The following is a 14,714-nucleotide window of genomic DNA, read 5'->3' as shown; positions in this document are numbered from 1 at the left end:
ACTTCAAATAAGATTAATAAAATAAATAATTATATATTTTCTCAAAACATTACTTAATAAAACAATTTTTTTTTTCATATATACAATGATAGGTGCAATGATAACATAGATGGTTTAAATAAAATCATTGTCCAAAAGTCATACTTTGCTTCTTCATCGAACTCAACATTTTTAGCCGATATATATGTCATATAAATTGATCGGATTTCAAACTTAATTGACAATAAATCTTTAAATTCTTGTTATTATCATAACATTTTATTTTTATATTACCATATATAAATATATCAATATCTAATTAGTCAACTTTTAATACAATAGACGACTTTTTGGATCAAAGCATCAATTTCCATCGTAAATCTCGATCAAAGATTTTGGTATATGGCTTGCAATAAATGTAGCAAAGGCAGTGGTGCTGAATTTCAACAATCTTTCACTTACATCTATTGCAAACGTCATGATGTTGTTGTCATACCAATGTTGTAAATCTTACACATTTTTATATTTCACTAACCAACATAACTAAAATTATTATAAATTGCTTAATATAATTACTATTATTCAATATTCTAACATATATACTATTTTTGAATTACATATTATTAATATAGATGTTGTGTGGAATAAACCTCTTAGACAACTCCGAATTGCAAGTTTATTCAGGAAAAATATTGAAAGGTTTTTACTATGTTCTGCAATAGACTTAATGGAAAATACATTTGAGGTAATAATTATTTTCTTTTTAATTTTTATTTATTATTTATAAAAGAGAAAACTTAAAATCTTATATTTTTTTTTATATGACAGGATTAGGTTGATGATATAAAAACGTTTGCTAGGTTATCTCACGAGGGAGTTTTTCTGATCCATCTAAGAAGTTTCAAGTCTCAATATCATGGAAACACAATATCCAGGTTCAGTGTCATCTATCCACACGAACATATAAAAACTGCTACTCAACCTACAAACATAGTTGACTAAGTGGTTGAGTCTCTTTTGCAAAACAACAAAACCATAAAAAAAAACCATATCCATCAATTTTGCATATATATTTTCTTTTTATATAAGTAACTATTATATGTTACATATGTATATTTTTTGTTGAAGCTACTATGATCATTTTGTGTGTTATGCATAGTTGAGCATCAAAATTAAGTACCATCAACCAAAATACCATCACTAATCTCTCTTACTTTCAAAATTTGATCTTCTACCCTACATTTGTTATGCCTCAATGTGAGCAAGTTATTTTATCTCATTTGGTTTTCTATCCTACAAAGTTGCTTTTCTATTTCTACTGCATAACATTAGACTCAAAATAAAACTCACAAATAGCATCAACCATTATTTGATGACCCATGTGTTGATCTTTAAAGCATCATCAATCCATCAACTGCATTATGCATAAGAAATCACAAAAATCATCCGTTGAAATGCAGGCAGTTTTTTTGTGATTATTTTTTAGCCCTATTTCCTTCAAATATATACCCGTTTGCCATTCATTCACACCACAAGAATTTATGATTTCTTCTTTCTATTAGGGTTTCTCCTTTCTTCTCTAGGGTTTCGGTTTGTTGACGCCTTTGAGTTGAAGAAAAGAAGGTTTTTTTGGATTAATTTTTGGTAATCTCAATGATTTTTTTTTTTCCTTAATTAATTCTCGTTCTTGGTTTTATTTAGGGGAAACCTAGGTCAGAAATTTGTTTAATCCTATCCTTGGATTTGATTGTTCTTTGTTTAATATGTTTGGTTGTTGAGAAGATGGTAACGTTAAGGGTTTGAATTTTGGAGTTTTCCCCCAATTTTCATAGCAACCAAATAGAGGTGAGTACAAAACACAACAATAAATTTAGGCTTGCAAATTTTAACAAAGTAAACAAAGTTGCATAGAAACACCACAACAATGAATTTGAGGTAGTAGATTTCAATAACTTTTCCCCCTAAATTTTCTAGGGAGCCAAATAAAAAAAAAAATGCAAAATGAAAAAAAAAATGTAAAAACAAGACAAAATCTAATTTGTAACTTTGATCTCTTCCTTTGCATGAGAGTGACGATCAGACTTCAAATAAGTGCACAAAAATTTCACCCTTCTCTCTCCAAAATTGCTCTTTTCTCTTTGATGATTGTTTTCTCTCTCTACTGTTCTTTTTGTGACTCTCCCTTTTTCAGTTTTATTTAAGGGGGAGAGAGAGAGAGAGAGTAGTGAGAATGTGAAATTGAATAATTGAAATTAAAAAATGGGCCACTAAGATTGTGCATGGTTGCCTTTCCTTGTCAATAAGCAATCCAATTTTCAAATCTAATGGCAAAAAAAATGCATAAAAATGGGGTCAATTATAATGTGGCAAGTGTAAAATTTTGTTTCGGTATTTTATACCCAACTTACATCCTATCTTAGTCTATTTTTTATACCTAATCTCAATTATTTGCATCTTGATATTAATGATATTTTTAATATTTGTGAGATTTATTAGTGTCATAATCTTAAATATTGTAGTCATGAATTCTATCAATACATTCTTTAGAATAAAGAATTAATTCTTTTATTTTATCTCTTATTTCTATGCAAATATAATAAAATTATAAAACTTTTATCCAATTATTTTTTCCTTCTTTTTATATAAATACTTTATTTATTTATATACAATTATAAATAAAGTTAAATTCTAAATAATTATTTTAACTTAAAATTTATTTTTTATAAATTCAAGATTTAGTTATTTTATAATTATGATAATGTCATAAAAGTGGGATTTACTTTTATCAGCATTTATAAATATCAATTAAAATATAATCTCTTTATTTTAATTTAATAACAATTAGATTTCTCGTATAAAGAAAATTACTATTTTAGTTTTCTAGAAATTTATGAAAAAATAATTGTAATAAAGAGTATATTGAATGAAGAGACATTTATATAATCTCATATAAAATATTTCAATTTCTTTTCTAGAAATTACTATTAATTATAATTAATTAATTGAATAAAAAATAATTAGCTACATTTTGTTTAATATTAAAATTTTCTATTCAAAAACAATAAAAAAATATCGAAAAATAAATAAAGATTATAAATTTATTATAAAATTTATTTCCAATTTTAATATAAATAGTACATAATTGAATTACAATTTGAAATATTATTATTTTTAAATAATAAATAAAATTTATTTTTTTTGAAAAAATAATATGATTTGACCTATTAATATAATTATTTAATAAATATAAATTTTTAAAATAAAATATATTCATATACAAACATAAAATAAAATAGATCAACATTGATTTTTTAAATAATTAAAATTAAATTTAAATATTAAAAAATACATTATTAGCCAACACGCTTTGCACGTGCACCAAGCCTAGTATTTAGAAATAGAATTAAGAATGACTTTTATTTTGGGAACGGCCGAACAGGATGCAAGCAGCCCAATCTTGGAGCTCAATTTGAACCCACTCCAACCATGCAACCCGGCCCAACTCATTTTCAGACATCCTTCAACCCACCCTTGCACCGAATCCAACAAAAACCCTAACCCCTAGAAGCCTTAGAACTGAGAGAACTACAAGCTTGGACCTTCAACGAAAGTAATCTTTCTCTCTCCTCTTATTCTTTTTCTAGCGTTGTGATAGATTTGTAATGCACTGTTTGGTTTCCCAGAAAGCATTTAATTTCCCTTTTCTTTTCCGATTGTTTCTCTGCAATCAAACACAGCGTTGCGGAATTGCTAAAAGTGATAAAAATTAAAGGTTACGGTTTCCTGAAGAATTTTGAATATAAATATTAGTTTATATATGGATTGGATAGGGGGAAGCATATTTGATCGGAAATGTTAGGTGAAAGGAAATGATTTGGTTTCATCCAATTTGAATTTGATGATTGCAGACTCAATCAAAACTAAGTGTTGATGCTTATTTTTATTCTTCAGTTTGGGACTGGGTTTGAATATTGATTCTTTACTCAAAGAAACCTTAAAATGTGGAGAACTTCGAGGCCAATACATGTAGTTTCATTTTGTTTTTCTCGTCTGAAAGTTCAACCTTCTATTAGTCTTTTTGATTCCTTGAAATCTAGGAGTAAACAATTTTGTGAAGCTGTTTTACTTTTGAAATATTCAATTTTCCCTGAAATGGAGAAACTTAATTTTAAAATTAAGACTCATTTGCTTTATCAAATTTTAAAAAATTCTGATGAATCTTGATTTTCAGTTAGATATTCAAATTCCCCAAAGTGAACCACTGAACCACATGTTTGTAACATCCATCCAAACCTGGAGACAGGTTTAAGACCCAACCTGGTTTGCTTTCATGCTCTAGTGCAACACATGGCTTAGGGTTACTAGAGAAAGAAGAGGCTGATAGTGCAGGTGAGACATACAGAGAGATTGTGAATATCTCTCTATCTTATGTTAAGTGGACAAGACCATCACTGTGTAACTTTTGCCTTTTCTTTTACTTTTGTTTGTTTGTTTGTTTGTTTTTTGTCCTTTTTAAACTCATTTATTTTTTATTTAGGGTTCTTCATTGTGAGAAGAATGATGATATACAAATCTGCTAATTTTTCAGGTGTCTACAGTTGTGCTACTGATAATTGGGTATTTTTATTTTTTGATTCAATTGTTTGTTGAATTAACATGAGTTCTGCTCATGACGAGGCTGGTGGCGGTGTGTGCTTCTCCACGTCCACATACCCACCTGCTGGAATCGCACTGCCACCTCACCAGAATCACTTAGCTTTATAACCCTATTTAAGCTCTGTTTGGTGCATCATATGAGAGGCTTGACAAATCTTTTCAATATTAAAAACTCATTCACAAGGTGTTTGGTAACATTTAAGAGGTTTATTGAGTTAAAAATATTGGTACCATCTGGACAAGGTCTATTAGATTTGATCTCATGTCAGTTCTCATGGTTTACTGCACTGTAAACACTAAGTTTGATATTTTAATTTCTTCACTAGTTAGATTCCCAGCTAATTTATTTTTAAATTCCTTCACTATTTAGATTCCTCAGCTCAGACAACTTCAAACTGCTGCTTTATTCAAATAAGCTATCTGGTAAGAATTGGAAGAGGTCTTCAAAAGGTTAACAATTTTAAGAATAAGAGATTAGTGAACATACACCAATGATTTGTAGCTTGTTTGAACTAAGGGTGTTGGATCTTGCTTATTGCCAATTAACTACAAGCATTCTAGTTGGAATTGGTGACCAGGTTGGAGCAGATTCAAAGAGATTTTCTTTGGGGAGGAGGGGCCCTTGAGAGGAAACTTCATTTGGTTAGTTGGTCTATTGTCTATTTAGACAAAAGTATAAGTGGATTAGGGTCAAGAATCTCTTGCTGCTTAATAGGTCCTTTTTGTGCAAGTGGAATTAACCTTTTGCAAGGGAGGGGGGGGGGGGGGGGGACTTTTTGGAGGCAAGTCATCAGTAGAAAATATTGGGGGGTGGGGGGGGGAGGAGGAGGAAGGAGGGTGGTGCTCCTGGGAGGTAAGGGGAGTGTATGGGGTAGGACTTGTTAAGCTGCAGAGTTGCCTTTTTGGTGGGGAAATGGCAGAGGGTGAGGTTTTGGAAGGACAAGTGGTGTGGTAATGAGTCATTGTGCATCTCTTTTCCTTACTTATTTGTTGTAGCCTCTTCTAAGGAGGCGTGGGTGGTGGAGGTTTGGAATCATTCTTCTAAAGAAGGGTGTTGGGCCCCTCGCTTCTCTAGGTGACTCAACGATTGGGAGTTGGGAACCATGGAGCTTTTCCTTCGAAGACGCATGGGAAGAGGGTGTCTAAGGATAGTCTAAGAATGGGGTTTTCTCTATCAAGACCTTGAACAAGGCGTTGAAGCTAAGAAGGCAGAGTGTTTTCCCAACAAGTGTGGTTTGGAAATTGTGGGTGTTGTCGAGGGTGGTTTTCTTTATATGGGAGGCTACTTGGAGGAAGGTTTTAACTTTGGATCACATTCAGAGGAGAGGGTGGTCTTTGGTGAATAGATGCTTCCTATGCCTCAACGAGGAAGAATCTGTTGATCACATTCTCCTTCATTGTGATAGAACAAGAGTGTTATGACATCTTTTGTTCTCCCTTTTTTGGTGAGTCATGGGTGCTATCCTCCTTGGTTAAAGAGGCTTTGCTAGGATGGCATGGTGTTTTCGTGGGTAAGAAAAGGAAAAAGGCATGACGGGTTACTCCTTTATGCTTTTTTTGGACTATTTGGAAGGAAAGAAATAGTTGGGCCTTTGACAATGAGGGTTGGTCGATTCAAGGGTTGAAATTCTCCTTCATCTATAAACTTTGAGCCTAGTGCAAGTTGTATATAGTTCCTAGTCCTCTTTCCTTTGTAGACTTTGTGGAGTGGTTGGGTTCGGGCTAAGGGGTTGGTGTTGGTGTTGGTGTCCTTCTTTGCTTTTGTGTTGCCGTAAGGTGTTTCTTTGTATACGTCTTGTGTACTTTGAAACGCTTTTTTTGGCATTACCTTTTATAATATGATTCTAATTATCTATCAAAAAAAATAAAATTCTAGTTGGAATTGGTGTTTTGAAGAAACTGAAATTTCTTGATTTGAAGAACAGTCTCAGCAGCCTTGTAACAGTAGGGGTCCATGGTTGTATTGTGCTTCCAAAATTTGCATGATTAATGTTCTGAGTAGTCTCACCAAGAACCTTCTCAGCAACCTTATAACAGCCAAGGTCCATGGCTGTGTGGCGCCTCCAAATTTTGCATCATCAGTTCTCATGGCTGTAGATGCTCTAAGGAAACATCCCTACTTCATGAACATATTAAAAAACTAAATGTTCTGAATCTGACCAATAACAGCCATTCTGGGTCAATTCCTTTTGCTTTGAATCATCTGTCCAATTTGAAGTTCTTTAATTCACTTTGAAGATACATGGAATGAGAAGATGTCTTCAGAGCTAGACCAGTTACTTCAACTCCAGAGGCTCAACTTGTTCTGCAATAATCTTGCAGGAACTAAAAACCTCCTTGATGCCTGATTAAAGAGTCCTAAATTTTTGCTTCTGTCTAATAATCTTTTCATTGATGGTACCTGAAGAAAATTTAGATTTCTGATGGAGCATGACCTCATTTCTTTTCACAGCTCCTCACTTGAAGGTCCCCTTCCTAAATCACTTCTCATTCTGGCAAGTCGCAGTATTATTTGTTTTCCCTCAGAAAAGGTTTAACTCTCCATGGCTCTGATTCTCTGACCATGTCGGACTTGGAAGATGTCAGTTTTTTTTGCTCATATTCTTTTCAGACTAGCCATGTCCGAAGATCTGACCTGTCTTTGACTTGCACCCAAAATGGGTTCTTTAGTTTGTCTTATTTACCTTTATTTCTTGTATATAATTTTTGAAAACCCATGAGTACTCTGCTCTATGTATTAGGACCTTTTGTAGTCATGTTCTGATTTAAAAACTGCATTGAATCTCTATGAATCTGATTTGTTGTATAAATTGTTTGAATTCCTTTTCTTGTGTGTGTATGTGTGTTTGTACATGTTGAACATTTGAAATTGTGTTAGTGCATTGGTTTGTGCTTTCATTCCCTTGGGTGTGCACTGTACTTCTCACTAGGTTCTAGGAGACCTTTGCACCTTACATGCCTTGTGCTTCTAGTAACTGTGGAAAAGATTTAATAGATTTGATATCTATGATTGTTGGGTAGTGGGGAAAAGGGGGTGGAGGAGGTTGAACTGGTGGTGAGGATTCAATGGCCTGTATGATTGGTTCATGCTGGCTTTCACTTGTGTGGGAATTGCAATTGTGCTGTTGATATCAAGGTTTGACTTTGGTTGATTTTTTATACCTTAATTCTCTTTTGCTTTATTAAGCCTTTGGTTCCCTAATAGAAGTTGTCTTCCTTCCATTATTGGTACACCATCAGAACTTTATGTGGCCTGATCAATTTTTTTATTTCAGGTTTTATACTTTGAACACTTTGATAAGATGGAAGAAAAGAATACATGAGGTGAACCACAGACTTGGTTCAATTTTGGGTGGACAATAAATTACTTGGAACAAAGAAACACAAAAATTCTGCTAAAAAAAAAAAAAAATTGACAACACTTCAAGTCGAATTCCTACATGTGTCTTTTCCCTGTCTTTAACAAAATCTAAGGCTCCTGTTACTTTCCTTAAACCAATTTTATTAGGAAATCTAAAGTTCCACCTAAATTTAGGGCTTTTGCTTGGCTCATGCTAACAGGAAAGTTAATACGAACATTTTGCAGCTGAGGATGAAGTCTCACAATGCCCTTGGACATGATCTTTGCTCAATTTGTTTAAGCAACGAGGAGATAGATGATTACCTTTTCCTCCAGTGTCTAGTAACAATGGGGTTATGGCATAGATGATTTGAACTTGTGAGTTAGTGTGGATTCCTTCAGACTAGTAGCAGATATGTTATTGGTTGCTTTTCTGGGGGTTACTATGCTATGAGTAGGGTTCTTTGGCTTGTTGCTAAGGTACTTTATTGTGGGTGGTCTTGCTAGAGAGGAATGCAGGGATCTTCAAGGCTAGATGGAGGCTTATGTAGTCTTTGGGGATGTGGTCTGTTTTCTTTCTTTGTTGTGGTTGTCAGTTACTCATGTGTTTCTAAGCACTTGAATGTAAAATCAACTAAAAGCAAAGATATCCTAATAAGAACTCCCATTCTTTTCTCTTCTATTGTCATTTCTTTCTTATGCATATTTTTATTTTTTATTAAAGTTCACTTCCTAACAAACTCACCCTTTTTATCAATTCAATTATGTGCTTAGGAAGTTGAAAATGATAAATAAATAAATAAAACAACTATATTTGAAGCAAAATAGGATTATCCAATAAGGATCTCACACCTACTCCCATGTCTTGTCTTGTCGAGATGGGTATGCTAGGTGAAGTAGGAGAGTGGGGTGTTGTAGGTTGGGATGCCTTTCCTTCCCTTTTTCTCTCTATTTTTTTTTTTTTTTTTTTTTTTGGATTTTGGTATTGGCTTTGGCAGACAATTAATATATTGACCAGTATGGTGCTTCTAGGCTAGAGGTTTTCGTAAGGGAGTTAATGCATTCTTGAGAGTGTCTTTTTGATCTTTGAATTCACTTTTGTTGGTTTTTTAGACTGTTTGCCTTCTGTGTTTTGGCCTGTTTCAGACCCAAATGATAGCTCATCCTTCTCATACTTTTGGTCCATGAAGCAAAGAAATTGTTATCTCTGATTGAAGAAGAAAGTTAGCTGAATTTCAAATCCTTGGATTTCCATATCCACAGGCATGTTGAACATGGATTGCAATCCATGTTCTAAACTTAATTCAATCACACAACATTATTTTCACTTTACATTAATCCTTTGTGTTTGAATTATTGTTAGCTTTGCATGAACCCAAAAAACGATGGCTCGTGGGCATGGACATAAATTTATTATTTCCATTTTATTAGACTACCTTTTGCCTGTCCTGATTACTCAGTGAATGTTCTCCCTTGCCTTCCTTTCTAGATTTTTTTATTTAATTGCCTGTCCATTTTTTCCTAATCTTTTTTGCCTTTTTTTGCTTTATTTTGGCTTGAACTGGCTGTTCCCAGGATTCAAAACTGTAAATTCTTGATTGCAATCTCTGGAGCTGTCAATGGCCCCTAAAAGTATTAATCTGTCAAAACAGGTTGTGATTTGTCTGGATTGGATATTCCCTAATTTGTTTCATTGAATCATTGATTTATCAACCATAGTGTTGGGTTTATGTACAGAGTATAGTTTGCATGTGGACTTTGTTGATGGTTTGGGAAAGTATACTAGGGTTTAGATGTGTTAAGTTTTTAGTTCATTTGTTCAGATTGTGGTTACAGGCATATGACTATGTACACATCATTATGCCTTTGTACCTGTGAGTTAAAAATCTAATTCTCACTTTTTATTTTTGCCTTTGTACCAGTTCAATCAAGCATCAGACCAGTGAGTTATTTTAAATCCTGCGTTTCAATTTATCATTGAATCTTGCAGAGTAAATTAACAAGAAATGGCGACTCAGCAACAAGGAGAAGAAGATAAGCAAACACAGAGTCCCTCAACTACTGGCTGGAGAGAGTTGATTGGACTACCGTATCAAAAGATCAAAGAAAACATAGAAGCTAACCGATATGTGTGGACTGCTTATGTTGTTGTATATGGTGGATTTGGTCTTTGGCTTACCTACAGATGGAGAAAGCTTCGTAGGACTGAGGACAGGGTACGTGCCCTTCAAGAACGACTGCGCAAGCTTGCTGAAGCTAGAGAGCAGGCAGCCTCTGCCACATCAGTTGAAAAGGCAGCTCCAGTTGAAAAGGCTGCACCAATTGAAAAGGCTTCATTGTTGGCTAATAAATCTCCCCAATAGTAAACATCAATTGCCAAGTTTAATCTTCTTTTTCCCTGAAAAACTGCTTAGACTACAGCTACAGAATTTTCAGGCTTCCTTGTAGGCGAGAATTGAAGAAATCCCAAATGTTTGATGGCTTGGAGGAATAAATTTTATTCGATTACAATTTCTTCCTGAAGTTTTGTTTGGCTTCATGGCTTTATTGTATTGAAAATCTGGCATATTCTTTTCATGCCCAGGTAGTCATTTTGCAATACCATTAAAAAGAAAATGTAGATCAGTTGGAAAGGTTGGAGGGTACACAATGAAGTTTGTGTTCAGTAGATGTGATATTTTATGATGCAACATCCAAATTTGAGTTTATGATGTTAAAAAATTTTGAATTCTGTTTATGTTTGGGCTAATTATTTCATATTGTCATCATATGAAACTGGAGATGAAGAGATGACAGTGCCATGGCTAAAATCAGCCCTTGCCACGGCCATGGCCACCATCATCACCAGGGCCCCTTTAACACAGGACCAAGAGGCTACCGGTTCATAACCAGCATTGAATAACCACCCTCCATTTGATTTTTAGTCACTAGTTTGGGTATTGCCATCGACCAAATTGATACACTTCTCAATGGGTTTGAGAACTATAGAGATAGATTTAGTGGGTCGGTTCTTGGTTTCCTATTCTCCTAGCCAAAAAACCAAACCGAATATGGGCTTCATTAATAAGTCATACATAGGCATAGGCATCATCAGCTATTTAAAAAAAAAACTAAAATTTGGTAGCTAAATTCTTGTGTCAACTACGAGTCTACGACGCCATTCCTAACATAACCTCCTACCCCCAATGTCAAAAAAAGCTCCATCCTATTTTACTTCCTACTCAAGTAGTCGTATGAGGAAATCATTTCATCTTAGATTTCATTTCTTTAATTTTATAAGTAATTGTAAGTGAGTTGGCGTTCAGACCTACCAAACCTCAGCCACAGCCACAGCCACAGCCACAATTTAGTGAAGTAATTATTAAGCCATGGAAATGAGAGCTCTATTATGGGGAAGAGGAGGCTCAAGTCACATGGGAGTGTGGAAGTTTTTCGAGTGTGAATAGGTTCAAATGTGAGTCTCATATCAAATAAGAAAATCAATGTGACTTATCAACTTGGTCTCATATTTCAACTTGGCCTCATAATCCATGAGGGACTACTACAAGTTCATATATGATGAAGAAACTTTAGTTGAATAATTGATTCTTATATTAATTTATTTTTCGTGATTTAAGATAAATAGTTTATCAAAGACTTAGAATAATTAATAACAAATAATTGACTCTCTGAAACGTTCAGGCACTCATTGTTTAGAAATTCAAAGACATACCCCATCATTATATGTACTGTAGTCAACATTTATTGAGAGCACATTCCATTGTTAGATCTCTTATATAGAAAGCTAAAATTGTTATAGGTTTCATATTTCGTTATTCAAGACTCCTAGAAATTTATTCTATTTATAAAATTTATTTTTAAAAGATTTTAGATAAAAAGATTTTAATCAAATATTATTTAAAAAACAATTTTATTCTCTAAAAGATAAATTTTATATACGTAATCAATCTCTAAAGGTGCTAAGTGACTAATTTTGAAACTAATGATTGTTTTAACACATCTATATTAAATCTTAAGGGATTTGAGTAAAACTAATTCTTATATAAGTTTTTTTAATATAATATTATATCAATTTAATCTTGACTCGGAGATCTTCTAAATATCAATATATCTCCAAAATGATTTTAATGAAACACTGAGCCTTATGGTGAAACTTGTTGGAATTGAGCCCTTAAAGGAGAGTCATGATGTTACAAAGTCAAACTTGATTGTCTTCTTGCTATCATTTTTATACATTAACATTGATTTGAGCATTTAACTCATATCTCTTCTATTGTACATGACTTATGTGCATTAGAAATTGTACGGAGGGTACAGATTATGGATTCCTTGTAAGTAGATAAGTTGTTCACAGTTAGTTCATAGATTTGAGCAATTTAGTAGAGATTATAGTATACTACCTTCTAATTAAAGGGATGACTTATCTTGGTTGTTAGGATATATTTCTCACGTACTGGGCAATATCTACGGTGAATCATGACGTAAGACTATCTATTGTCATAATTCACTAAGCTACCATACTTCATGGACTCTCAACCTTGAGAGGATATTAAGTTTATGTTGAAATAAATAGGGACTTTAACTTATGAGTGAAACTCTAAAGTGATCATATATCCTTCTGAATTGGTTCACTATTGATGCAAATTAGTGGTAACATGTATTTTCACTATAGATACCATGATATCTCATAGGTTTAATATAACGTGTCACCTTAGGTGATCTAAATGACATATGATCATGAAATCTGTGGTCGTAATAATTCCTTTAGTGGGATTTGACATATACTCATTGGAGTTAGAATATGTTAGTTGATCACATAATAAATAAAATTTATAACTCAAGGTTTGAAGAGGTAATCTTGATAGGTAATAACACTACCTTATCAGATTACGAATACTAGTTCATAGAGGGTCTACATGTGGTGGATAATAGGTTATGGACCCAAGCTTTGTCTTATTGTTATTTATATAAGATACTAGAGTGTAGTTGATTCTCTATAATGGAATGTTTAATCAACTTTAGAATCGGATTTTAAGGATGTTAGTACTCCTATGGGTTTAAATGATCTTTGCTCTGAGCTAATATACCATGTTGACACGGTTTATGAGAGGTTGGATTGACTTTTGGTTCATTTTTATGCATAAGGGCATTTTAATAATTACACTAGGTTGCACAGGGGATAGTGAATAAGGTCTCTAAATTAGGTAATTAATTAATTAGATGAATATGTATGGTTAATTAATCAATTAGGATTTATTTTAGGCTAAATTAAGCAACTTAAGCACATGTGGGCTTAAGTTACTTAAGCCTAATAAGGGAACCTTACAGATACCCCTTTATGGGTTAGGGTTTTCTACTGGTCTTTTTTACTATTGTCTTCCAAATCTAGAGATAAAGTGAGAGTCTAGGCATCCACCCTTCCAAATTCTAGTCTTTGGAGTGTCATGGACATGGTTTGAGTCATCGAGTGGAACAAACCTTGAAAACATTCATGCACGTTCTTCAATGGATGAATTTTGATTTGGAAACATCTAAATTGCAGGTATGAGTTTTAATTTCTAGATTTGTATTATTCTGTGGTTTTTGAAGTCATTTATTTTCGTTGTGTTAGATTTACAGATTCCTAGGGATAGATGCATGCATTCTACGAGATCCAGGGCATAGGAATGAGGTAATCTAAGATTCCCACCAAAATCAACTACTCCGAGAGTAATTCTCTCAATTGCACTATTAAGAAATTGGTCAATCAAATAGTTAGATGTTAATAATGCATTTCTTAATGAAGATCTATAAGAAAAAGTATGTATGCAACAACCATATAGTTTTCGATATCCTAATCAACCTACAATGGTCTCAAACAAGCTCCAAGGACTTGGTTTGAAAAATTGTATAAAGCTCTACTCATGCTTGGATTCAAATCAACAAAGTCAAATCAATCTATCTTTGTAAGCATCATTCCACAACATTCTACTTTTATCCTAGTCTATGTTGATGATATTTTAGTAAAAGAAAGTAATTACATAGAAGTTCAAAAGTTGATTAGTAAGCTCAATGAGCATTTTTCTCTAAAAGATCTTGTCCTAGTTGATTACTTTCAAGGAATATAGGTCAAGCAAACTTTAGAAGGTTTCAGCTTTCTCAAACTAAGTATATAACAAACCTTTTGTCCAAACCCAAGATGTAAACTACTAGAAGTGTTAATACTGCAATGACCTCTAGACTTAGTTTAAGTACGTTGGGCAATGATGTTGTGGAAAATGTTTTATCAAGCATTATAGGAGCCTTACAATATGTACCATAACAAGATCTAAAATTGCATTCAGTGTGAATAAAGCATGTAAGTGCATGGTACTTTTGTAATATCCCACATTGCAAGGCTCCCATGGTTTGCTTAGACATTTTCAAGTGCCCATATGGTCTCGATCAATTTATTAATCATTTATACATAAATCATAATTTCAAGAAATCGAATTTGATCATAATCCATTGGGCACATCTTGATCTAAAAGTCAACAAATTTATGAAAAAACTAAGATTTCATTTGGATACCTTTCATGTTTTCTGTTTTTTAAAATAAAATTTTCGATATAAAAAATGAAAACTCTTAAACAAAAAACATAGAATTTGAAAAACATTTTCAAAATTTTAAAATTTGAAGTTGAAAATTTTTTTAATACATCAATTTTTAATAAAAAATTTAGAAATCTTTATCTTTTTTATATATGCCTCTAATTATTAT

General features: G+C 33.0%; 1 protein-coding gene across 3 annotated transcripts; it reads left to right on the top strand.

The window, feature by feature from the left end:
* The first annotated feature begins 3,453 nt into the window (after positions 1-3,453).
* LOC117929629 lies at positions 3,454-10,608 on the top strand. 3 transcript variants are annotated; one of them, XM_034849978.1, is made up of 2 exons: positions 3,454-3,589; positions 9,966-10,608. In XM_034849978.1, exon 2 carries the CDS (start codon positions 9,982-9,984, stop codon positions 10,336-10,338), a length of 357 nt encoding a protein of 118 aa, XP_034705869.1. In that variant the 5' UTR covers positions 3,454-3,589; positions 9,966-9,981; the 3' UTR covers positions 10,339-10,608. The 3 variants fall into 3 exon arrangements, with proteins under 3 accessions (XP_034705869.1, XP_034705868.1, XP_034705870.1); XM_034849977.1 differs by having other exon boundaries at positions 3,455-3,589; positions 9,898-10,608; XM_034849979.1 differs by lacking the exon at positions 3,454-3,589 and adding an exon at positions 9,482-9,627.
* The last annotated feature ends 4,106 nt before the right edge of the window (positions 10,609-14,714 follow it).

This window comes from Vitis riparia, chromosome 14 (genome assembly GCF_004353265.1).
Source record: "Vitis riparia cultivar Riparia Gloire de Montpellier isolate 1030 chromosome 14, EGFV_Vit.rip_1.0, whole genome shotgun sequence".
NCBI lineage: Eukaryota > Viridiplantae > Streptophyta > Magnoliopsida > Vitales > Vitaceae > Vitis > Vitis riparia.
The sequence above is the reverse complement of the archived record's forward strand: the minus strand, read 5'-3'. Positions and strand labels throughout refer to the sequence as shown.

What these genes read in the sequence shown, in the direction of transcription:
- LOC117929629 (XM_034849978.1), top strand. Translation starts at nt 9,982, where the DNA reads ATGGCGACTCAGCAACAAGGAGAAGAAGATAAGCAAACACAGAGTCCC.